At 56.3% G+C, this 24662-nt stretch overlaps 2 protein-coding genes across 5 annotated transcripts in view; both read right to left on the bottom strand.

Annotated features, from left to right (window-relative positions):
• The window catches only part of FLT4 (fms related receptor tyrosine kinase 4), a 58355-nt gene extending 50600 nt beyond the window's left edge, over positions 1 to 7755 (bottom strand). For 2 of the 3 annotated variants that reach the window (XM_051793841.1, XM_051793842.1), the window contains exon 1: positions 7570 to 7755. In XM_051793841.1, coding sequence (XP_051649801.1) covers positions 7570 to 7627 — 58 coding nt within the window. In that variant the 5' untranslated portion in view covers positions 7628 to 7755. The remainder of the gene's footprint in view (positions 1 to 7569) is intronic. The other variant, XM_051793840.1, reaches the window with a different exon arrangement.
• Positions 7756 to 11155: 3400 nt separating this feature from the next.
• On the bottom strand, positions 11156 to 17735 carry LOC127473808 (zinc-binding protein A33-like). Of its 2 annotated transcripts, none has more exons than XM_051793882.1 (7): positions 17560 to 17735; positions 16812 to 17086; positions 16116 to 16211; positions 14255 to 14488; positions 13857 to 13876; positions 12981 to 13096; positions 11156 to 12889 (listed from the first exon to the last, which is right to left on the bottom strand). In XM_051793882.1, the coding sequence occupies exons 1-7, from the start codon at positions 17672 to 17674 to the stop codon at positions 12345 to 12347; spliced, it is 1401 nt and encodes a 466-aa protein (XP_051649842.1). In that variant the 5' UTR covers positions 17675 to 17735; the 3' UTR covers positions 11156 to 12344. The 2 variants fall into 2 exon arrangements, with proteins under 2 accessions (XP_051649842.1, XP_051649843.1); XM_051793883.1 differs by lacking the exon at positions 17560 to 17735 and adding an exon at positions 17208 to 17539 and having other exon boundaries at positions 11579 to 12889.
• Between the last annotated feature and the right edge of the window lie 6927 nt (positions 17736 to 24662).

Genomic DNA, 24662 nt, shown 5'->3' with positions numbered 1-24662 from the left:
AAATTCAACTTGGCAGAGGGACATGGCGACATGGATGTGCGGACACCGTGCAGGCTGGGGGCAGTCTCAGCCTTCACCTTCCGAAAGGCAATTCCTTCAACACCTCCTTGAGGATGGGTTGGAGCATCTCCAAAAAAAGCCTTTCTCCTGTCCTGCTGAGCGTAGAGCAAGTATCTTGGGCTCTACACCAAACTTTTATGTGAGGGACTGGGTGAGATGACTCCTACCCAGGAAGGTGTAGCAGGAAGTTAACTCATCTCGCTGCAGTGGCATCTGTGCATCACACTAGGAAGTGACACCATAAGAAACACGTATGATTTTAAACAACTTGAAATATGAATTTTGCTGCTTTTTCTGCCTCAGAATAGCCAGGGGGATGAAAAGCCCTGTCATCTCCCATGGGTACCTCATCCCCAAGCATAGCCATCTGAAACGTGCACTGAGGTTTGGCACAGGAGCTCCTGCTTCCTTCCCATGGCCACCAGCCTTGCACACACCTGTGACACAAACAGAGCAGTATCTGAATACACAGGGATTGATACAGCAATTCCCTTCACACCAGTCTCCCTCCTTGTGCTGCTTGCTGACAGAAAGCAAACACAAAAGGAAATTGAACTCGGCTGAAGGGAGAAGCATTTGGTCCAGCACCAGCACATTTGGATGATCTAAACCTCAGTCCTGCAACTCACAGATGCTCATGTGGGTGACCTGGTCATACAGTGGATTGCTTAGAAAGCACCAAATAACCCCTGCAAGTTCCTACTGAGGCCTTACATCTTGCAGTGAGATTTTTAAAATTGCTCAGCTAAAGCCAAAATCATCAGAAATGCACTTTGGAGTGTGCAGCTCTAATCACCCCAGGGAACACAGAGCTCTGAGCAGCAGAGGACTGGTGATCTCAGGGTGAAAGACTGTGGTGTTGCCTTTGCACAGGTCTGAGTGCCCTGTGCCTCCCAGCCCAGCTGAGCCAGCTCACCATGTCCTGTTTCCCAACGCAGAGCACAGCAATGCCAACCTGGACATTCCACAGAGTCCAATGCCCTGTCCAGTGAAAAGGGCTGCTTTGCTTAAGGCTTGCTCTTGAAAAAATACAGCCTCACTGTACATTCCATCCTTTTAAAATACATTAATTGCCATGGAAACAATGCTGGTTTTGGTATGGGAGCAGCCTGGTGGCCTCCACAGATGCAAGATAAAAATCAATGGATACGGTGACATACAAGCTGTATTTCAGGACCTTTTGTGGTTTTGAGGCTGGTCACCATGGGCACATACGAGAGAAAGGCTCAGACACTAACAAGATGCCAACTTCCATAGAGAGAAAGCCAGGGACAATAAAATATGCAGGAACATCTCCTTTGCAGTGTTTATCTGCTTGGGCAGAAGGTTCTTGTATGGGAGCTGCTCCCAGGACTGATGTGTGTGCTCAATTCTTGGCACTGGTCATCACTCCCAGCTCCTGCTGAAACATCCCAGCCCTGGTTGCCCTTCACATCCTCATTGCCAGTGAGTACAAAGTCTCACCTGGTCTCAGACCCTGGCAGGGTGGCTTTGCTCTATGCCTCCCCTCTCTCCATCCATGGCCCTTCCCATCAGTTCAGATGCCTCACCAAAAAGAAAGGAAAAAAAAAGCCAATTAAACAGCACTGAGGGGGTTTGTACACAAAGCAACACAAAGGGAGAGGCTGCGAGTGCCCTTCCCGCCCTGCCCACAGCCGCCCCCAGGAACCCGGTGGAAAGGGCAGCCCTGGCTGTCCCCTCCTGGAGAGGGGAGCACTGCCCTGTTCCCTGCCATGCCGCCCACCATAAAGGGGTCCCTGAGCTGTTATCAGGCAGTGACAGTTTCCGCCATCAGATTCCTCCTGTCCGTCAGGAAAGCTAAATAAGGAACATCGTTCAGGCGGCTGCAGGAAGAGGGGAAATGCAGGGACATCCGGCCCAGCTGCCAATTTTTCCTTTCCCATGAACCACCACTGACCTCCACCAAGGGAGAACCTGGACACCCAGCCTGGCATCGGCACTGCTCCTCTTCGCTTAACCCTTCCCTGGGGGATGCCCTGATCCCTGGAGCCTGCCAGGCAGGTGGCCTCGCTGTGCAGGGCAGTGTGGCCGTGGTGTGACAGTGCCTGGGTGCTGTGTCACCAGCACCACAGACTGAGGTGGGTAGACCAGGTGCACCAGCTGGTGTTTGCCCATCCAGCTGGAGCCACGGCCAGGAGAAGGCTTAACCCCTCCAGACCTGCACTTGGATAGGCAGCTACACCTTGCATGGTGGCAGCAGGTCCCCAAAGCATCAGTGATCTACTCAACCACTTCCCTCTTTGCGTGCACTGAGACCAGGAGTGGAGTTGAGCTTATTCTCTTGCTTATCCCTCTGAAACAGAACTGGGGTTTTCCAGGCTCTCCCAGGAGTTGTAAGCAGCTCTGGCCTGGCTGCTGTAGACAGGTAAAATCTCATCTCCTCTTTTTCTCTGCTCACACCAAGGCTCTGCCCATCAGTAACAGGGACCAGGACGTCTGCAATCCACTCATCCCTTTCTCATGTTCCTTCCTGGGGACAGCCCTGGGCTCCTCACTGCTTTTCACTGTAGGGGAGGAGGAGCAGGGGCCTGGTTATTATGTGCTTAGATAAGGGGAGACCACAACACTTGCTCAGAGTATCTCTTGCCTTTCCCCACCATCCCATTCTCTCTGTTTTCCCAGTTTACAGTTTTTTACTGACCCCCTAAACCAATCCTCCCTCATTAGCACATGATGTTTGTTCCATGGCACCTCCAGGCTTGGCCGCAAAGCCTGCGTGAAGGATCCTCGCCCTGGAAGGAGGGGGCAGAAACACAGCAAGAAAAACAACTCACACGTGGGAGAATTTGTGAAGTGAAATACAAATCGCTGGCTGAAACCTGTTTCTGCTACCTCAGCAGGGAAATGACTCCAGGAGAGACTCCGAGACTCCCCACTTAATATCCTCAGCTTATAAAACTTAGTGGGAGTTTCTGCACCGGCTGCCACGGGGCTGGGTTTTCACTCTCCTTCTGCTGAACTTGCACCCAGAGATGGAGCGATTTGCCTGCAGCCCCTTGACAAGATGAGTGGCCAGGTTGGGCTCGAGGGCTCGCGCCCCATCGCCGACTTGACCACCCGCCATCTCCGCTTCCACTGTTCTGTGCTAACAATGAGGCACCACAGATGGGCAATAACGCCGAAAACATCAGAACTATTCTGACCAGAGAGAAAAAGCCCCCCTGGGACCTGGCTAACCCCCTCTTTTAACAACGTGAAACAAGAAACAAAGGTCTGGGATAGCCAGAGGCAATAAAAATCCTGGAATTCATTTAACCAGTCACTAGATGCCAGTGCAGCTGCAGCAGTATTTCTTTTCCTAATGAAGGACAAAAGATAATTCCAGCTCTCGCCCAGGGCAAGGCTCAGATCTGGTCCCCCCAGCAGACCCTGGCACACATCAGAGTGCCCCCCCCAGCACTCAGCTGATGTGGGACTTGTACCTGGCTGCCTGCTGCCCCTTGTCCAGCTGGAGATTTGCAGGAGCTGCAGGGGTAGCTGGGGCAGGTCAAGGAGAAACATGGACACCTCTGGCTCACAGTCCAGAGTGAGAAAGAGGGCTTTCAGCTTTAACTAACCACCTGCGGACTTTTTCTTTGCAAACTCATCTGTTTTTCCATACACAACTGCCCATGGACCCAGACAAACATCTCACACCCACAGGGCCCCATGGTGATGAGCTCCACTGCTGTGTGGCAGTGTGCAACAAGCCACCAGCCTCCCACTACACTCCACATCCTCCCAGCACGGGAACCCACCAGGAACTGCCTTCTCTGGGTGAGCTGTGATTTTGCAGCCCTCAGTCGCAACGCCCCAGCCCGTCTTTCCCAGCGGAAGAGCCTGGTGACGTTTAGTCATTCCTCACACGGAAACCACCACGACTGCTGGCTCCCCACCCTCCATGGGCAGCACAGCCTGAGGGGTCCGGTCATCGCAGGGATTTCTGCTTCTCCTCACACATTCGGGACCCCTTGGGATCCCCATCACCTCTGGCTTATTGCAGTTTTCCCCCTCACTAGTTTAAATATACAGTTCCCCCAAACTGGGAGTGAGGAAGCCCCCCGCCTTGCCCCCATTTTCTGATGTTTTCAGCTGGCTGTTTCAGCCTAGCAGGCTGAATGCAAAGGCACCCTATTTATTTGGAAATGCCTCTGCTGCGCCAGCTGGAGTGGCTGAGGAGAAGGTGGGTGAGGTGGGCTTTGTCTCCATGGCTCACCTTGATCCCCAAAACTGCTGAGCTGGGTAGACCTGGGGACCCACCAAGAGCCCCCTCCTGCTCTGCAAGGCAACCTCCCGAGTGCTGCGGATGCCTCGTACGGCACTGGAGAAACTGCTGCCTGGCCACGGCCCCGTCCTGATGCCGTTCCCGTGGGATCCCGCTCTCCCTTTCCCTCCCCAGGAACTGCCTTGGGACGCCGGGAACAGCCTGTTCCCTCCTGGCCGGCTGGGAGCACCTGCCCTTCCCACGCCTGCCCTGGAAAACACCACACCAACACGGGGCCAAGAGAAACCCTGGGGATAGCGATCCCACTTGGAGCAAGCCCATGGGAGAGAAGCAGCAGAGTGGAATGGGGCACGCTGGAGGAAGCCCCCTCCACCCCATCTGCACTGGCTGGGCACATTGTGCTGCTGGGGGAGTGTCCCCCTGCCCAGACGTCAATTTGAGCTCAGCAACTGACGCCCTGGTGGGTGTTTGTGCAGGCACTGAGCCGTGGGCTCGCGTGCCCGTGCCAAATCCCAGGGTGGTAGTTGCAGCCCACTCACCCGAAATCATCCTTAAGCAGACAGCAGGGCACAGGAGCCGTGGCTGGCCCCTCCTTGGCAGCCCCCCAGGGACCACGGGCTGCATCCCTCCCATCACCCACCTCCCCTTGGAGGCCCTGGCTCTGCCTCGTCGCTGACAGCGGCCAGGTTGAGCCTGAGCGGGGTTTGCTGTGCACTCCTGGCTGTTGCACGAAAGAGTGTTGCTGAAACGGCCCATGTTTATTACTTGCAATAAAGCGACTGCTTCAAATCCCAGCTGCGCAGGCAACTGTTGCTGCTGGCACGGTCAGCGCGGGGCTGTCCGAGCGCCCGGCCGGGGGGTCTGTGTGATCCTAGAGGGGGGCAGGCAGCGGCAGCCAATGCAATCGGCTCAGGTCCTACACAAGCACGGCCCTTCCCTCACGCAAAGGGCATACGCTCTTGGAAGCAGCAAGCCAGTGTCCCCAGCGGGATTATTTGGCTGCAGGATGCTCGGCACTGCTCTGTGCCCACAGGATGCTGGCTCAGGGAGTACACACTCTCATCACCATCCACAAAGTGTTACCTCAAAGTGCCCTGGGATGATGGGGCTGAACCTCTGCCTGCTCCCCACATCTCACTGCCTGCACAGGGCAGCTCCCCAGCTCCACTCCATCCTGGGAGCACTGTGGAGCTGGAATGTGTGCTCTTGCTGGCCCATTTAATCAGGCACTGGGGTGCAGGAACGAGAAGGACGCAGTGCCAGAACAGACCTTTCATGATGCTAAGATGAATATTTCATCCTTCCCAGGTGGAACAGTCTCACACCTCCATCCCTACTTTCAAGGGGAGCAAACATTTGCACCCAGTTGGGATTATGACTAATGAGGAATTCGTGGGTCCTTCACACACTGGCAAATTGATCTCAGGTAGAACGGAAGAAGAGGAAGCAAATTCCAAGGGTACAATTCCCCAGCTGAGCTTCACATTGCTCTCCGTTGCTGCACTAATCAGGCAGCACCAAGAGCTTCAAAGCTCTGCACAGCCCTGCGCTGACGAGGCCACACAGCACGCAGCTGGGCTGGCCAGAGCCTCCCAGGCACTGCTCCCGCACCTCCAGGAGATGAAAGAACCTGGGAAACAGCTCCATGATGCTTTACAAATTGCTAACAGGAGAGCTTTGAACAGTTGCAGCTCCTGCCGTGACTCTACCAGCAGCAGGTCCCTTTCTGTCCGGCCTCCTGGAGCTCCTGCTGAGCTCCAGCAGCCCTCTGGGTCCTTCAGCCCCACAGCACCAGAGCTATCAGCAGCATTTTGGGCAGAGCAGGTTGATAGTGGTGCTGCTGGTGATGCTGTCTGTGCCGCACCTCTGCAGCCAGACCTGCAACCCTCCCGTGAGCTCACTTCAACAACAGCAGCAAATGCCACCAGTGACAGTGAGTCACTGAGCAGAAGCTACAGAAAATTCTATTTATGCTCCCAAAATTCATCTTCCCATGTTGGACGCTTCCACCATCACTAACTTTCTCTCGGTCTTGCTCTGATTCGGGCTGTAAATGCTCTACTTGTGCAAGTAGGAGCTCCTCTGGGAGTAGCTGCTGGGGTGCTCTGTCCCCGCTGCCGTGGCAGTGCCTACCCAGCTCTGCCCTGCCCCACAGTCTTTGCTCTCTGGAAGGGTGTTCAGCCCCATCTCTGCAGTGGCCCCACACCCACCTGGCCCAAGATATGGCCGAGGGTTTGACTCTCTGCCCAACAGCCTTTTGCCCCAGAAGCGTTACGGGAGGTTCACTGGGATCTGCCTTGGGTGACTTCCCAGGCAGACCAGAGCTGGGAGAGGCAGGCTGGACAGCATGGTGTGGACCCCCGCCTCCCCGCGCCTTCCTCCTGAACGCGCTGCCCGGCACTCACAAATTAATGACCCTGTGCGTGAAAAAATAAATAAACAGAGCCCAGACTGGCCTCCAGCCTGTCCTCTGGCCGGGCGCGTCCCCGCGCAGGGACATCCCTCCCGCGAGGGTCCCTTGGGGTTTCTCCCTGCTCGCAGCGAGACACCCGCGGCACGAGCACGGAATGGGCTTCCCGCGTCCACAGACCCCGCGGGGACCGCAGCAGGATCCTCCCGTCCCGTTCTCTCGCTGCGGGCACGCTGTCACCGCCGTCGGGGACACCCGGGCGGGCGCCGCGGCGCGTCCCGGTCGGGGATGGGTGACCCCGGAGCGGGCAGCGCCGGTCGGGGATGGGGAACCCCGGAACGGATTGTGCCTGTCCCCGTCGGGGATGGGGAACCCCGGGAGGGATTGTGCCTGTCCCCGTCGGGGATGGGGAACCCCGGGACGGACTGTGCCTGTCCCCGTCGGGGATGGGGAACCCCGGGACGGACTGTGCCTGTCCCCGTCGGGGATGGGGAACCCCGGGACGGACTGTGCCTGTCCCCGTCGGGGATGGGGAACCCCGGGACGGACTGTGCCTGTCCCCGTCGGGGATGGGGAACCCCGGGACGGACTGTGCCTGTCCCCGTCGGGGATGGGGAACCCCGGGACGGACTGTGCCTGTCCCCGTCGGGGATGGGGGAGCCCGGGACGGGCAGCGCCGCGGCACGGCATATCCCCGTCCGGGGTGAGGAACGCCGTGGCGGGCAGTGCGGGTCCCTCCGGGGTCTGGGGGACACATGGATGGCAGTGCCGAGTCCCGTCCCGTTCTGCCGGAGCAGCCCCGTCCCCAGCGCGCCCGCAGGTGCGGGGCGGGCGGCGGAGCGGGCAGGGCAGTCCCGCAGCCCCCTCAGCTCACCTGCCTCCGAGACAATGCCGAGCCAGAGCCAGAGGGGCAGCGTGCAAACTCTCCTCATCTCCGGGGCTGCCGGCAGGTCCGTGCGATGCGGAGCGGTGCGAGCGCCCCGCGCCCGAGCTCTGCTCCCGCCGCGCCCCAGCTGCGGCGACGCGCGGCGGCGGCGGGCGGGGAACACCGGGGCCGCTTCCTTTTCCTCCGCCCGCCCGGGCCGCCCGCCGCCCTCCGCCGAGCCTCGGGGCGCCGGGCGGGCGGGGCGGGACGGGGAGGGGCGGGCGGGGGCGCGGAGCGGGCTGGGGGGTGGGCGCACCTGCGGCTCCGGGCACCAGCGGGGGTGCGCGCATCCCTCCGCACATGGGTGTCTCCACCGGTGTGCGTGGGTCTGCCCCCCTTGCAGCTGGCAGCGTGTCCCCCACCTCTGTGCGTGGGTCTGCATCATCCCTGACCCATGGGCACATGAGCACCCCCACACCTGCTTCTGTATTCACACCTGTGTGCACCGCGTGCATCCCCCTGCACCTGTGTGTGAACGCCTGCACATCGCCTGCTTTCCGGTCTGTGCCTGCGTGCACATCCCGGCCTCTCAGGGCAGAGGGAATGTACACGAACACCCTCTCACCTCAGTGTACGTACACCTCATGTGAACGAACACATCTCACACCTGGCTGCACGCACACCTTTATGCCTGTGCACCCCCCCCAGCTCCACACCTCACACCTGCATGCACATCCCTAGGCACGCAGTGCTGCACACACCTCTTGAACCTCCTTCCTCCTGCACCCCCTGGGGCACACAAAGGCGCACACACACTTGGACCCCTACTCTTTGGGGGTGCACTGGGGGCCCCAACTCATTCTGTCCATCCCTGCACAGGGCCAGCAGCACGGGGCAGCCACGTGGCCCCCCAGCACCGCTCCACGTGGCACCTGCACCCTCTCTGGCAGGTGTGCACCGAAACCCACACGCTCGCCCATGGCATTGGCAGCCGAGCGGCGCTGCCCCCGCACCGCTGCCACTGCCAGCGACAGCGACAGCGGCTCCGGCTCGAACGCGCCGCAGACGGGGGCGATGGCAGAGTTTTGGGAGTGCACAGCCCTGGCCAGCTGCCTGCGCACCCAACGAGCGCTGAATGGATGAATTAACACGGCCCCGCGCTGCGCCCCAGGGGGTTATTAATTATGCACGCTTGTAGTCAGCGAAGAAAGAGCCTGAATGAGAGCCATGTGCTCGTGGCTTCGAAAAGGCATGAAAACTTCTGGTGCGCTCAGCTGCTGGCGCTGCCAAACCTCCGGAAGGAATCACCCGCTCCCCCTCCTGGAGCCCTCAGAGGGACCCCACCACTCAAGTCTTTTTAGCCAACACACCCCATCCCAATTAGTGAGTTTTTAACCCTGACGGTGCTGACTGTATCACTCTTCGGCAAACTCAAATTGGGTCACCTCCACCCTTGATCCCAATGGAGTAGAAAGCAGCCGTGTCCCTTCATCCCAGATGGGTATCCAAGCTCCTGCAAGTTTCTGGAGACAGATTTTTAAAATCCGCCATGATAGGAGAGAGCTGGGGACAGCACAGAGGGAGAGCACTGGCCACCACTACAAGGTGAAGAGCTGAGGTTGTGGGATCAGAGCCCTTCCCACTGCCGGGGGCTGTGATCAGAGACAGGACAGCCATGGGGCTTCCTGCCATGGCAGTATGCCCATGCTGGGGACTGCATCAGGGGTCATGATGCCCTTAAGACATGAGCAGTGAGGTGGTGAGGGGTGGACAGTGATGAGGGGATGAATCACATTGCACAGCTGAGCTGCTGGACAAAATGCACAGTCTGGAAAAGCTGAGTATGAGAGGACCAGAGGGTCTGACCCAGAGTTGAGGGGGGGGTGAATCCTCTGGCACCCAAAAAATCAAGGAATTTTGGTGTCCTCCATCCTTTGAAGTCCAAACGTGGCACTGCACAGGTGGTGGTGGCCAGGACAGGCCCGTCCATGCTGCCATCTAACGGCAGGACACCAGGGAGGGCAGGGAATTTTCCATCACAAACACAGGGCGACTGTGGGACCGATGGGACCTTTCCATTGTTGCCGCCCTGGGAAACAAAAGGATCTTATTTTAAAATCTTGTCCCCCTTCCAACATGTGGGGGGACCCGAGGAAGCAAAGGCTTCCCCAAAGCACATGATAAAGACATAGACAGGTCACAGCGGCGGTGCCAGGGCAGGAGCTGCTGGACACTGGAGCCTCTGCACGGCTGTGGGAGAGGGACACTGAGGTGGCTCTGGGGACACCCAGGGACAAAGCAAAGAGGTGACCCACAAGGAAAAGACAGCCTGGTCCTGCAGGCAGATGGCGAGATGCAGAATCTGGATGCTGGAGCACAGGGGTGCTTCATCCCCATGGTGCCCACTCTCCCATTCCCAACCCCTCCTGCCTGAACCCAGGGCCAGGCCCAGTTGGCCACTGCATCCCTGTGGTTCCTACTCCACAGTGCTCTGGTTTGTCAGTGAATTGAGTCTTTCAGGCAGCATTTAGTGTCAGGCAGCATTTCCTCACTGGGCTAATGCTGCACGGCAGCTCCAAGCACTGTTTTCCCTGCATGTAGGAGCCACCGTACATGCTGTGTGTGGGGCAGAGGCTCTGCCTGCCCCAGCCCTGCCCCTCCATTATATTCCAAAATGTGGCACTACCTCAGTGCAGCACACCATGGCCACCACGCACAGCCCGGCAGAAGGAGAAGGAAGGATGTGCTTCCTCAGGAGCCTGCTCAGCCCAGGGATTTGGCATGAGTGGGTTTGGCTGCACCCCAGCTCTGCCTTTGGCACTGGGGAGGTGTGGGAGGTGGCAGCGGTGGCACTGGCACACATCCCAGCCCGTGCCACACCGGCCCACGGGGCACAGGCAGTGCCGGGCAGTGGGAGCTGGCAGACAACAGCCTGGCTTTGCTCACTGCCTGCCAGTGCCCGGCATATCTGCTTCCCCTCACACCTCGGGGATGCTGCCTGCTGCTGCCCATCCTTACCTGCCTGCAGTTTGGGGGCAGGTGGGGAGCTGATGGATTTCAGCCCCCCCAGTGCAGCTCCCTGCTGAGATCAAACCAGCCTCGCCTTTCCACTGAGCCTTCCAGCCCTTGCAGGGGGTAACAGCCCCGCTTGCAGCAGCATTTCCAAGCCAACAGCTCTTTCTTCTCCACTCTTACTTCAGCTCAGGCTGGGGGGCAGTGACAGGAGGAAGCAGGAGCTGGGAGAGGACGCGAGTCCAACCCAGGGGCTCAGTAGGGAGGGAGCAGAGCTCACTCACTGGCTAAAGGCCAACCAGGGGCCAAGAGGGAGTATAAACCCATGGCACCCCCTCCAAGTACACTCGACCCCTGAGCAAGGTCACAAAGAGTAGTGGCTTCCCAATAACTGGGTCCCTTCTGCACTACCTGCACCCCAGGCTCGCAGAGCCCCTGAACAGGACAATCTGCAGCACGGGACATCCTCCCCTCTGGTTTCTTCTCCTGCCCTGGCACAGGCATTAGGCACTCCCAGCCCTGGCACACTGCAGCAGTGATGCACAGGAACTGGAATGTTCCTTGTGGCACAGAGAGGGGACAGGGCCCCTGTGCCACCCCCTGGACAGGCGGATGGGCAGTGAAGGACGTGCTTTGGCAAGTATCCCTGTGCCCAGCTGTGGGAGCTGGAAAGCATCATACCTGGCCCTTCCCACACTGCAAAGCCAAGCCTCTGCCAGAGGTGTTTGCAGGCTCCAGCCAGCACTGGGGTCTATGCAGAATCAGGGGAGCTCTGGCCCCTGCTCTGACCTTGGAATGGACTTCAGTTGGATAAACATGACATTTCCACCCACTCCAGGCACTGCCATTCTCCCTCCTATCCATCACCTCCACGAGCCAGGCTTGGACTCATCCCAGCACCTCCACTAACTCACGAGTGAGGCACTGACACTGCCAACACTCCCCAGGAACAAACCACAGCAGCCAAACCCCCTTGACTTGCCCCCCAGAAGCCTCAGGCTGCCCTCCTGCAGGGGCAGTGCTGCCAGTGGGGCCATGGGGGGGCTGATGGGCAAAGATGGATTGAATTTGGCATAAAACGTGACTTCGCAATTTTCACAAATCCTTAACACCCAGCCACACCAGAGGTGCAGGGGCCAGGGGGCTGCTCTGTGCCCCCAGGCTGTCCTACACCCCTGAGCTGCAGATTCCCCCCCAGCACGAAAGCCCCGAGGAGGCCTGGCAGGCAGCACTGCCTTTCTAATGAGCTTTAATAGTGACCGAGTCGAGGGGAGGCAGCGCCGCAAGCTCCAGCGGGTCCCACGCTGGGCACGGAGCTCCCTCTGCTGCCGGCCCGGAGCCCTTGCCCAGGAAGCTCTTCCAGCAGAGGAAGCCCAAGGCTGGGATGTGGAATTGAGTGTCAAGAGTCACCTGATGGTGCTCTGGGACCGCGACCCTCCTCCACGGGGCTTATGGGTGGGAGCACAAAGGGACAGGAGGTGCCAGGAGCCCTCGGGAACGTCCACTGTAGCCCTGTGGCTGCTGTTACTGTACAGTGCCATGCTCAGGCATAGGAGGTTGTTCTTCCAAGGGGTGCCAGGAACCTCTGGGAATGCCTAGTGGCAGCCACAGCTCACGCCAGAGGGAAGGGAGGGCAAATGGGAACTTCGAAGAGACTCATCCCCCTCCTTCCTCTCAAAACTGAAACCAAATCAGCCCCTCCAACACCTATCAGGTCTGTGTGTGCAAAACTGGCCCCCAGCACTGCCCCAGGCAGGAGCCAGGCCCATCCCTCACAGGGCCAGGTGGCAGAGGCGCATGGGCTCCATGTTGTCCCTCCCGTCGCTGAAGCAGGTGCTGAAGAAGGGGCAGTATCTCTCTGCAGAGACTTGGTGGAAGGTGAAGAGGTGGGACATGTTCCCAGCGTTAAAGAAGGTGACAGTGCCCTCCTCACAGTCCAGGAAGACCCCCACTTTCCGCAGGGGGTGGTGGGGAGTCAGGCGCACCCAGGGGGTGGCGGTGGCCCAGTATTCCGTCCTGTTCCGCAGGCGGAGTGTCCAGTAGCCATTCTCTGGGCACAGCTTGACCTTCGCTGCCCGGTCTACAGTCTCAGCAGCCACGCCCAGGTCCCATTTGGTTTTGCTGCCCACCCAGACCTCCCAGTAGTGCCGGCCGCTGTCGAAGGCCTGCGAGCCCAGGACGTTGACACACTGACGGAAGCGCCGGGGGCTGCTGGGGACAGGCTGGGCTCGATTCCTCTCTGTCACTGCTGTCAGGTCTCTGGAGAAGATCAGGTTGGGGTGGGCTGACTCAGGGTCAAAGGTGAGTGGGGCAGGAGCTGTGGAGACATCAACCATGGCATTTACTCTGCAGAGCATCCCTGGCCCGCCACCACCCAGAACACCCACCCCTCACACCGATGTGCTCACCGGGGCAGATGGAGCGCAGCATCTGTCTCCAGAAGATGTACTGCAAGGGGCCGCTGTGGCTGTCCCTGTAGTGCTGCAGGTCCAAGGCAGGCTGGGTCTCCACACGCACAGGGGGCCTGGGGCAGAGAGCAGCAGTCAGCCCCTCTGCTGAGCTGCTGTTGAGGCATGTGGGGAGAGCATGGGCAGGGCTGCTGCATGGGACAGATTTGGTAGAGATGGGACACAAACCTCCCTGGCAGCTGCTTGCACTGCCGATGCAGGCCTGTCCCTACAGCAGCAAGTGGCTCAGGGCAGAGGTGTCCGAGACAGATCTGGCAGCACCGCTCGTGGAGCAGTGACTTCCAGAGCAGACCTGCACCCAGCACACCCCTGCACTGGTGAACAGGCCAGGCCTGTGGAGCTGGGCTGCATCCCAGGGAGGGAGGAAGGGGACACAGACACGCTCCCCTATGACAATTCTGGCCCTCAGCTACTCCCAGCCTCAGACAAACCTGCACCTCAGGGTCAGTTTTGCAGCCTCACGAGTAGTAAGAAGCTAAGAAAGGGTAGGGAGAAGCTGAAGCACCCAAAGTCTGTTGCACCAGCCTTGTTCCCTCTTGCGGCACACCTGCCTCTTGCACCCATTCCAAACCAGCATGTCTCCTCTACCCACTCTTCCAGCCCAACCACCTCAACACACATGATGTTCCCTGGGAGGAGCATCCAATGTTTGCTGGGGACCAGCCTCCCCCTTGCACAGCACCAGCAGGTTCCTGAGCAATGTGTGATGCTTTAAAAACTTGGGATGAGATAAAATGCCTCTCCCAAGTGGTCCCAGCCAGGGACAGAGATAAGCTCCTGAAAAGGGAATCAGCTTCTTTCATGCCAGATACGTACCTGATATCCAGGCTCTCCACCTGCAGTGAGAAGCAGAGAGAATTAGCAGTCACTGTAATTTATGCAGATGCACAAATAAATTTCTTGTCCTGCCTCCTGCTGACATGCAGCACAGAGAGAGGAAACCAAGCTACCAGGACCCCCTTCCTGGGGAAAACTGACTGGGCACTTGGACAGAGAAGCAATAATGCTCCCAAGACCCATCATATCTGAGATCACTGTATCCCTTGTGGCTAAAGCCTCCAATCTCCAAGGGATTGGGTAGATAATCCGGAGGGATGGCAATGAGAATGACTTCCAGGTACAACTTAATGCTGTCATTTAGGACTCTCCCCATCCCGAATTCAGATCCTGAAACATCCCTCAGCCTCCTACCAGGGTCAGCCAAGTAATCTCACCTCCAGCAACGACACTTCTTCCATCTTGCCCAGGGTCTGCTCGACATGTTCAATGTCCCTCTGCAGCACTGCCATCCCCTCCTCCAGCTGCCCAACCTGCCCGTGCAGCCGTGCCAGTGACTGCTCCTCCTTCTTGCCCAGCTCTGCCAGCACAGCTCTCTCCTCTTCCTCCAGGATCTGATGAAGGCGAGCGAACTCGGCCCGGATCTTGAAGTTCAGCTCCCCAGACACCTTCTGAGCAGAGGGGAGAGGCAGAAGATGAGCCCAACAGCTAAAACACAAGTAGGCACACAGGATGGCTGGGCCTGTTACTCTGCTTATAGAGCCCTAGAAATTTGAGTCTTAGACATAGCCATGACTTTTTTGGATGGAGAACAGGACACAAGGAGAAGTTTTGAGGCTGCAGAGCCAAAGGGGGAAACCCCAAAACTAACACAGAAAAAAAGCTCTACCAAGGGCTCGGTCACCTTAACTAGAAAACCCTGCACACAGCCACAGCCTTCCCACATATCATCAGGAATTTGCCTGTGGGCAAGACTGGAGCTCTCTAATTTTTCCAGAGCTGCAGACTCAGCTGTTCTGGTTAGTTTGGATTTATTTCACATCACTCCAGACTGTGGGCAGAGCTGCCTGACACTGGTAACTTGCTCTCTTTCTCAGATGGCCCTGGGGAGCTGCACAGACTAATCTCAGTCATTAAGGCTGATAAAATCTCATTCAGCTCTTTTCAGAGGTCACTTTTTTCCAGTTGTTTACTTGGCCAGCCAACCTTAACGTGCTCTTGCAGCCTTCCTGCCTGTTTACAAGAGACAGCCAATGAATTTTTATTTTCCCAATTTTTAAGCTTTTAATCTCCAAGTAAAACCTTAGCCCTCTTATTTTCTCAAGGAGTGCTTCCTGAAATGCACACCCCTTTCTCCCCACAGGAAGACTACCTCCCTCAAGACACATCTGAAGCTTCACCAGCCTCCCTTTGCTCTAGCAGCTGACACACCAGAACCGTACAGGACATGCAGGGCCTCCCTGTTCCAATTTGCACCTTTACTCTTGAGACACAGCCCTTGCACAGCAATGGGACAACATGTGCTTATTTGCTAATACTTCTTCACTAGCCTCAAAGGTCTATTCCACATCTGGCAGTGGGACAGAGGTAAGAAATGGTGCAGGCTGGGGGATCAGAGGTTCCAGTCAGAAGACAGTCTCCCATCAGTTTTATCTCACCTCTGAACTACTTTCCTTTTCCTTAAACTCACCTTCCTTAGCTTTCAATACTTTTATGCCACCCAAGAAGGAAGCACAGTCAGTCTGTGGCTGTTCTTGCTTCCCTGATTTGTTCAAGTAGGGAGCCTGGTGCCTCTCAAGCTCACAGAGAGCGTTCAGGCTCCTCACATCACCCCAGAGCTTTGCAGTGAATCCAAACACCGCCCTTGTGATGAGGCCACCACTCGTGTAGTGCCAACACTGCCACTGACCCAACTCCTTCAGCTTTGCTGCCACCCCTTCAGACACACGAGAGGATTTTAGAGCTGCCAAGGATTAACACCCTCTCAAAGAGGCACCACTGCAGAGCCAGAACAGGCTGCTCAGCCCACAACTCTCACCATGTCTCAGCTCTGCTGCACCAATGCACTTTGTAAACACTGCACTAATGAGTGCTTAATGCTCTTTCCAAAGCCCCTGCTGAATATCCAGCAGTGATGGGCTTTGGCCTGTGTGCACGGGAGTTTGTGCAGATCCCCTCATAGTTACTCATTTAGATTTTTACAGGAAGCTGAGCTAAACCTCAGTTGAAGTGCTACACAGACCCTCTATGAACAGTGACCCAGAGGCTGTAAAAAGAGCAGCTCCCTCAGGGCATTACCGTGAGGCCACAGATCTCCTCCTGCACCACACGCTTCCTCTGCAAGAAGTTCTCCATCTCCTTCTGACGAGCTTGCAAAGCATCTTCCAGGTGCTTCTGCAGGAGGAAAAGAAAGTAAGGAGGCCATTTCACTACTCTGCTGTGAGTCAGGAGCAATCCCAGTTCCTACGGTCAGCATTAGGAGGAGACTGCAACAGGATCTCATATAAAGGCTGTAAGGAGGAGCAAGCACCCGATGCACAGGGAGAATTACGTGTATGTGCATGTAATGAATCCCATTTATTTTTAAGACTGGGAGCTCCAGCCTGAGAAATCTCTTTGCAGAAGCTTTAAACCCTGTTTACTGTGAATTGAGTTGTGCAGGGACTGTCCCCTCAAGCACCGTACCCGGCACAAGCAACCCTCACCCTTGGCTGCATGGTCCCTACATGAGAAACAATGAGGTTGTGGTGGGAATCAGGAACAGCAGTGATGGAAACAAATGCAAGAGCAGGAAGGGTTCAGCAGACAGACAGCTGGAAGGAAATAGGGAGAGGGAATGAATGAGGAAGACACAAATGTCACTGCACTTGGGTCAGGTAAGGTATCGCAGTAGAGGAACTGTCTGTGTGAGGAGGGGGTGGTGGGCTCGTGGTGGCTGCACAGGGCTCATGTGGCACCTGTCCCCTGCTCCCCAGCAGGGCAGAGGCCACTCACCTGCATCTTCTGCTGGTGCTGGGCAGAGCCGCAGAGCCGCACCTTCTCCACCAGCCCCGCCAGCAGGTAGTGGGTGCGGAACGCCCGGCTGGGGAACTCCCGGCGGCACTGGGGGCAGGAGGGGATGCGGGCACAGCTGTCCCAGTAGCCCTGGATGCAGCCCTTGCAGAAGTGGTGCATGCAGTCCAGCATGACGGGCTCGCTGAAGAGCTCGCAGCAGATGGCACATGTCAGCTCCTCCCGCAGGCTCCGGTCCTGGCTCCTGCCCGCCATCCCTGCTGGCACACAGGTCCCACCATGAGGTTCCTGTCACCACCATCCCCAATTCCCCTTCCCGCTGGGCGGGGGCGGACTTCTGTCTCTCCCGCGCACTGGGGCAGGGTTTGGCTACCAGACCTCGGGTGGGAGGCACGGGATCTGCCCAGGTCGCAATGGGTGTATCCAACGCTGGAAAGCCCCGAACTGTGGGAATTACAGAGCAGTCCTGGCCCAGGGTCAGTGCCTTTGCAGAGGAACAACTTTCTGTTTCCCGTCACTTCAGCAAAAGTGTTCACAGCGTTTGACAGGGCCCCAGGGAGGGGGTCACCTGGCCCCAGGGCCCCGGGGAGCTCCGGGGTCAGCCACGCACCGTATGTCGCACCCCTGCAGCTCTAGCCCCGCGGCGCGCCCCGGCCTGAAGCGCGCCCCGCCCGCTCCCCTGGGCGCACCCCCGGCCCTCCGCGGTCCCGGGGAGCCCCACCGCGCTCACACCACACCGTCCCGTCCCGTCCCGTCCGCGCCGTTCCCGCAGCACCTCCGAGCCTCCAAACTTGCTGCCTCCGCCCCGCCCCGCCCGAGGATTGGCGTCCGCGTGGACCAATCATCGCGCGGATGGACCGCGCGCCCGCCCGCTCATTGGGTGAGATCTGCGGAGGGGCGGGACGGCGGTCCCGGCATGTGACGCGATCACGTGCGCGCGCGCCGGGACCGGTGGCGGGGCCTCACGCGCCGTCCGAGGGAAGGCGCGTGCGGGGCGGGACGGGACGAGACGAGACGGAATTGGACTGGACTGGACTGGACTGCACTGCCCGCACTGACCGTGTACTGCCCCTGCACTGCCCTGCACTGACCGTGTACTACCCCTGCACTGCCCTGCACTGACCGTGTACTGCCCCTGCACTGTCCCTGCACTGTCCCTGCACTGCCCTGCACTGCCCTGCACCACAGGGCTCCTGCCCCACTGCCACATTGAGCCTGCAGCACAGAAATGAGCTCCAGGCCAAATCCTCCCTGTCTCTGCCCTACTCACAGGACCTTCACAGCACAGCTCCGGCCAACGCTTTGGAGTCACAGCTTCGGGTCAGCTCAGAAGTCACAAGGGCTGTGGGCTTGTTAGTGAAACAAAGAAAGAAGGAAGGGCTTTCATCCTTGTGTGGTCACCTGATGATGGGCCCTGGGATGTTGTGGGAAGTGGCAAACATTGGCGGACATGTGAGAAAAATTACAAGAACTTTCAATACTGGAACTAAAAGCAAATAAAGCTGAAAGGAGCAGGGCACAGGGACTTGAAAAAGTTGTAGAGACCACCTGTCTCCTAACCACTGTTAGCATCAGAGCATGTCCACAATAGGGTGATGTGCCAGGCACTGTCCATCCACTGCCCTCCTCCTCCTGGTGCTCTGTCTTCTCCTCATTAGAGCAGTGCAATTAGTGCAGAAAATATTTCTGCCCATCTTCATTTGCTTGTCAGAGGGATTTTGCCAGGCTTTCTCTTGCACTGTGTGTGCTTGCTCACTGGCATGTGGCCACAGCAGCCCTGCCTGCAGGCATCAGCCTTTCCTATGTTCCCCGCAGCCCCTCAGGGTCACACACTCAGCCACAGCCCTGCACTGATGTTCAGACTTGGAGCACTGCTGAGTGCATGATCTGCAATCAGCCCTGGGAGATGCTGGCCATGGGCAAGCAAGGTGCACCCCTTGGCCTCTGGGTGGCCAAGCAAGTGGCATCCACGGGCAGCAACAAGGTCAGGCCATGGCCAGATAGGCTTCCAGCTCCCATACAGTTATCCTGGGAGCTCAGAACCTGCTCCAGCTCACTGAGGGAGGTGAGAGTTTGCTGCACCATCCTGCTCCAGTACCCATGGTGGCAGTGGGACAGGGGTGCTCAGTCCCTGCTGCTCAGTGGGCACTGGGGAACAAGAAGCACTCGCTGGGCAGGAATTGTTTCCAGCAGGCTGAACCTACTCCCATCACTGCCTTTTACCCTTTCCACTGCACAACTCAGCAGAGTCCTCCTGGGAATATCACTACGATGGTGACACCAAGATCCAGGGATGCCTGAACAATCTCCACTTAGCTATGACTTAATACAGCAAAACTTCACTCCCCGTGTTTGCAGTTTTGTGCTTCCACTAGGCTGGCTCTCTCCATGTGAACAGGCCAGGGCTTGCTGGGAGCAGTGCCAGTGCCAGCCCAACATGGCAGAAGAGTGGCTGGCATTCCGTCCCATCCTCCCGCCACGTGCCAGCAATCCTGAGGAACAGCTGGCATTGAACTTGTGGATTTTGGATGGGACCTGAATCATCTGCTTAGATGCATATTTTTGAGAGCGAAATGGCTTGATCATCTGCGTCCAGCCTCTGATCTCCTGGCTTTGCCACCGTTCCTCCAGGAGATGTTACAGACTGTGCACAGACACACAGATGATCAGACAAGACACACGGCCCAGAGTGAGTCAGGATGCTGCTCCCTGACCTGTGGCAGCACCATGGTCCATTATTTGTGTGGCTCTGCATAGAGGTCAAAGCATCAATAATTGCTTTTCAGCAGAGATCTGGAATGTGCTGCCAAAGGTTACATTTCCCTGTACCCTGAGCCATCAGTGCTGGGAGATGTCCCTGTGAATCAGCATCTGTGCTCTGTTCAGAGAGCTCATCCCTCCTCGTGGGGGTGGTTATGGAGTCCAGGGAGGTGACAGCTGTAGGCCCATTGTTCGGAGAGGTGAGTCCTTCTGTAGCCAGATAACTGAAGCTTCACTCTGAAAGATGAGAATTTGGGATAGCTCAGCTGATGTCGGGTTTCCCCATCAGATACCCTGTCAGCCTCAGCTGGAGCCTAGTCCTGGTCCCTCTGTGCAGTGTGAACAGCAAGAGCATCCCCCTGGCATGGCACCTGTGCCAGCGGATACCTGCCAGAGGCACAGGACTATGGGATGCTGCTCTCGTGGAACCAATACTCTGTACCAGGGCATGGAGCTGCCAGATTGGGTCCACATCCTGCAGGACATCCCGCAGCACCCAACAGTGTCCTGGACCCCCTGATGCCTTGGCTTTCCCAAACAACTCCCCTTGCTGCTGAGAGGACCTATCACCCATATAAAATTGCTTATTTCCATCTTTGCAGGTTTGAGCTGCAAACACAGATTTCAGAGCCAAAGGAGGAGTGGCACCATTTTACCACACGCTGCACTATTCCATCAATCCAAGAAGGAAGTTCTAATACAGATGGGGTGTCCTTGTCATGGCCATTTCACTTTCTGGGACATCAACTACGAGGTGTAAAACTAGCAGTGAGTGGCAGTCATTTCCCAGTGAACACGTCTCCCATCTGTGGATTGAAAACACACACCCGAGCGTCCTCCAGTCTCAGATTCCTGTTTAAGTGCTCCTGGCATCTCTTTCCTTTCAGCACTCACTTCAGTTGGCAATGTAATGTTTTTCTTTCTTTTTTTAGCATATCCCTCTCGGGAGGCTCCGAGCTCTGGGCTGGGACCTGAGAACGCTGTGTTTGGAGAGTTTGATTATGCACTGGGGAGATGAAGGATAATGTGGATTGGGAAGGGTTTGGCTGAAAGTACATGGATTGGGTCCAAAACCCTTCACCATTCTCTGCTCTATGCAATAAACATGTATTCTGGGAGATGGGTGTCAGAGGAACCGTTTGGCCTTGCAGAAGGATGGGGATGAAGTGGGAAGTATGGTGGGTTCAGCTGCTGGAGAGCTGCACTGGGCTTTCAGTGATAACATGAGTAGAAGGGGAAGCAACTGCTGATGCACAGTGTCCATCCCTTGTGTTGGCTCTCCAAATGCAGGCAGAGAAGCTCCACATGGGATGAGCTTCCCATTTTGATTTCTCTGTTTCACCTTGGTTTGAGTACAAATACACAGCAAGGACTTTGATTCCTCTGGATCATGCTCTCCCCTATGGCTCTGCCTGAGCAGTGCCCAGCTGTGGGGCAGGCTTGGGGCAGAGGGGTGAATTGGGACTGATCTTTTCTGTGTGCTGACCTGGACAAGCCCCAGGGGAAGGACTCTGTGGCAGTGAGGATGGGGCACCCTGGAGCCAGCCCTTCCAGCTGCCCATGGCATCTCTGACCAGGAGGGAGTGGGGTGCTGCCAGACCAGGAGAAATCCCCAGACTCCCCCTGTCCCTAAAAGCAGGCTGCATCCCAGGAAGCTTTGCTTCCAAGGGCTCCTGCCAGTTCTCCTGCACTGAGACCAGGAGGAAGAAGGAATGGAAAGGGATTACTGTAAACAGAAAGAAAAGAGCAAAAGAAGAAGGGATGAGGTGAATCAAGGTAACAGCAGCATCACTGTTAATGGATATTACACATCCCTCCGTGACCTCAGCTGCAGGAACATGATTTAAAGGCCTCGGTTAGAAAAGCAAGCAGGAAATGAAGCAAAGCTCCGAGATATGGTATCTTTGGATAAATAGCTGCAGAATGAAGGTGACCAAAAGGGAGGCCATTATTTGCCAATATTTTCTTGCAAGGCCCAAATGACATGGCTGTTTTGCTAAAGTCAGAGCTTTGAAGGCTCTGGGGCCTTTGAAGGTGTCTGACCAGCCCCAAATGCCTCCACGTACTGGCAGCCACGGTCCAGATAAGAGACAGGTAGGGATGGCAAGAGGTGTTGAGCAAGTTCAAACCATCCCATCCCAAACATGCCATGAAAGGACCCAGGTCAAGTAAGGGCAGGAGTTTAACGGTTTGTGTCATTTTGTCCCTCATGTGTCCGAGAGAAGGGATGAGGATCAGCATGGACAGATCTACCTCCTACTGCATGGACCTTGCACCTTTGGACTGGGGCTCTTCTGAGCCCTTGGATGCTGCATGGCTCTGAGGGCACTGGGGCTGTGGGAGGGGGCACCCACAGCCCACTGGTGCCAGCATGTAGGAAACAGGTTCTGAAACAAGCACAGGAGGATGAACATGGCTTAATCATGACTTCTTTTTTTCGAGGGGATGCTCAAATAACTCAATCCCAAGGGACCAGTTTCATTTGCTGCTGAACTCCTTAGCCCAGTTTCCCTTCCCAGGCCTGTCAGGCAGCCTGTCTCTCTGACATGTGAGATTCCCCATGCCGCCCCTGTGTGCAGCCAGGAATCCACCACGTTTGCATTCCACCAGCATCCTTCAGTGCCCTGCACCCAGGCGCCAAAACCAGGAGATTTCTGCAAATATTAACATTTCTGGCTGCCGCTTGTTTGTCTGTTTACTCTGAGCTGAGCATGAAACCACTGTGACACTCCACATACAGCACAGGCTTGGCTAGATGACACCAGAGCAGCTTTGTCCTCTCAGCCTTCCATGGGTCATGAGTCAGCCCTCAGCCAATCCACTGGTCACTGGGTGCAGGATGCTCTGGAACACTCTTCTCTGGCATTTGGATGCCTTGTTCATGGTGAGGCTGCTGAGCCTTCACGTGTTGAGCTGCCTCTGCAGAGCCTGAAGCATGTGGGGGATTTGGGTTTTATGTTTTTTATATTTCTGACCTCAGCTCAGCGGGAAAGGTCCTCATGATCTCATCTTACAAAAATGGGCTGGACAGGCTTGGCTTCTCAAGATGCTGGAGTCCTGTCCGTGAGCATCCATATTCCACAGTCAGAACACAGTAGCCATGAAATCCAGGCATGTGGTCACATCACATTCCCAAGATTGCTTTCTCCTGGCTGATCAGAGGCTGTTTGCTATATTCATTACTTGCATTAAAGACAGCTACAGAGCACAGTCCTCTGCATGATGACACATATAAAAGTCTTCAGTCCATTCAGTGGGAATGGAAAGAATTCATTTACCAGCATGCAGCTTTCAAAAGCCAAGGGATGTTTCTGCAGAAGATTCCACAAGTATCTCTCAGTGCAGCATTTCATGCACAGCACAAGTTATCGGTAATAAATGTCCTCTCTTGCTATTTACTTTGCACTTTGCTATCTGAGAAAGATGCAGATGTGCTACAAAATGTCATTCATTTTGGAGAAACTCAGACTCCACACTGTCTGCACCTTGGCAGCCTCAACCTGGATGCACCTCCTGTGACCCCCGGCAGGATTTAGAAGCAGCTTTTTGCACCTGGTTCTACCTCTCCCCCTTCCAATTTCTTACAGCCACACAGTGAAAGCCGGAGCCTGAAGCAATATCAAAGTGGTCACCAGAAACAAAATGAAAGAAATTCAGTTGCCATCGAGCAAGATAACCATCTCCCTCAGAGAAAATAATTAAAGTGGCTGTACCTTTGTTAAAAACTCAGAAAGATCCTCAAAAAGATTTTCCTTCTGGAGCTGTCACCATAACAACGAATGTTTGCAAAGGATGTGATGGGGAGGCAGGGGGAAGAGCTGTGCCCTCAGTGAGCACAGGGTGTCATGACCAACCACGCAGCTGATGGCCACAGGAGATGCCAAGCATGAGGGGCAGGCTAGCCCAGGAGGAGGAATGCAGGGCCACGAAGAAGGCTGCTGGTGACAGGGAGGAGTCCTTTAGCCCTGAGGAGGGCGAAGGATGGATGATCAAACCAGTATGGTCCTGGGAATACTGCACAAACTTTCTGAGATATTCCTGGTGTCTGTACTGGTTGTCTGTACTGGTGAGGTTGTGGCAGTGCTTGGTTGGACAGCTTGCTGCCATCCAAACCCTGTGCCTGAGCTGCCCTGAACAGCCCTGGGGCCAGGACTGCCATGGAAGGCAACCAGGCTGAAACCAAGGCCAGGGGCACGTGGTGGCCTTCAGGAGGCTGCAGCTCCTACCTCCAGTTTTGAAAGTACAGTAAATGCTGAGAGTGATGATCTTACCACGGGGAGTAATTGATCTTTTTCAGAGCCCTGCCCTTTGCTCCCCATCCAAAGCTCACAAACTGATTTATTTGTAATAGGAGCTGGGAAGGCTCCTTCTCTCTACTTTTTCAGGGGGATAAGCCAGAGCATTGCCTTGCCCAGGATAGCTGTCAAAAGAGGGAATAACCCATCCTGGACACGCAGTGTCAGGGCCCCTGCCACCTTTCCCCATTCTCTGGCTACCTGGGCTGGCTCCTCTGCTCCACCCTGCAAAATGACAATGCACACCCTCTGGTCCTGGAATAAGAGTGTTGTGGAAAGCTGAACATCTTCTGCCCAGAGTGAATGTCACCCTGAAGGAATGTGGATTTCCCCATGGGAAGCTGAGCACCATAAGCTGCAGCATTCAGAAGCCCTGAGCCCTCCCAGAGGTAACAAAGCCATATTTCCCCTGGTACCTTAAATACTTTAAATGCCTGGGGAGAAATAAGTCTCTTTTCCCTCCGGCACGAAATAGCTTTCAAAGTGGATTTGCAGGCTCCAGACTCACCTCCCTCATGTGTCTGGTCTGAGCTCTTCAGCGAAGGCAGAGAGGAAACTGCTCATCAAATAATAGATTGCAGGCACGCGCTCCCCTGAGCAGTTGTTTGGAAAGTGTCCCATACACCTTGTGCCAAATTTGCTGGCCAGGGAGGCTCAGTGGTATTAGCATGTTCCAGTTAATTAGGGCTGTGAGTCGTCCTTTTCATCGCCTGGAAGAGCTGAGAGAAGGACAAACCTGGAGCACTGCCTTTATAAGGCTTTGTGCTTTCCAGCACCG

The sequence above is a fragment of the Manacus candei genome, unplaced genomic scaffold (assembly GCF_025592945.1).
Source record: "Manacus candei isolate 608988 ecotype Guabito, Panama unplaced genomic scaffold, ASM2559294v1 h1tg000037l, whole genome shotgun sequence".
In the NCBI taxonomy this organism is placed as follows: domain Eukaryota; kingdom Metazoa; phylum Chordata; class Aves; order Passeriformes; family Pipridae; genus Manacus; species Manacus candei.
The sequence above is the reverse complement of the archived record's forward strand: the minus strand, read 5'-3'. Positions and strand labels throughout refer to the sequence as shown.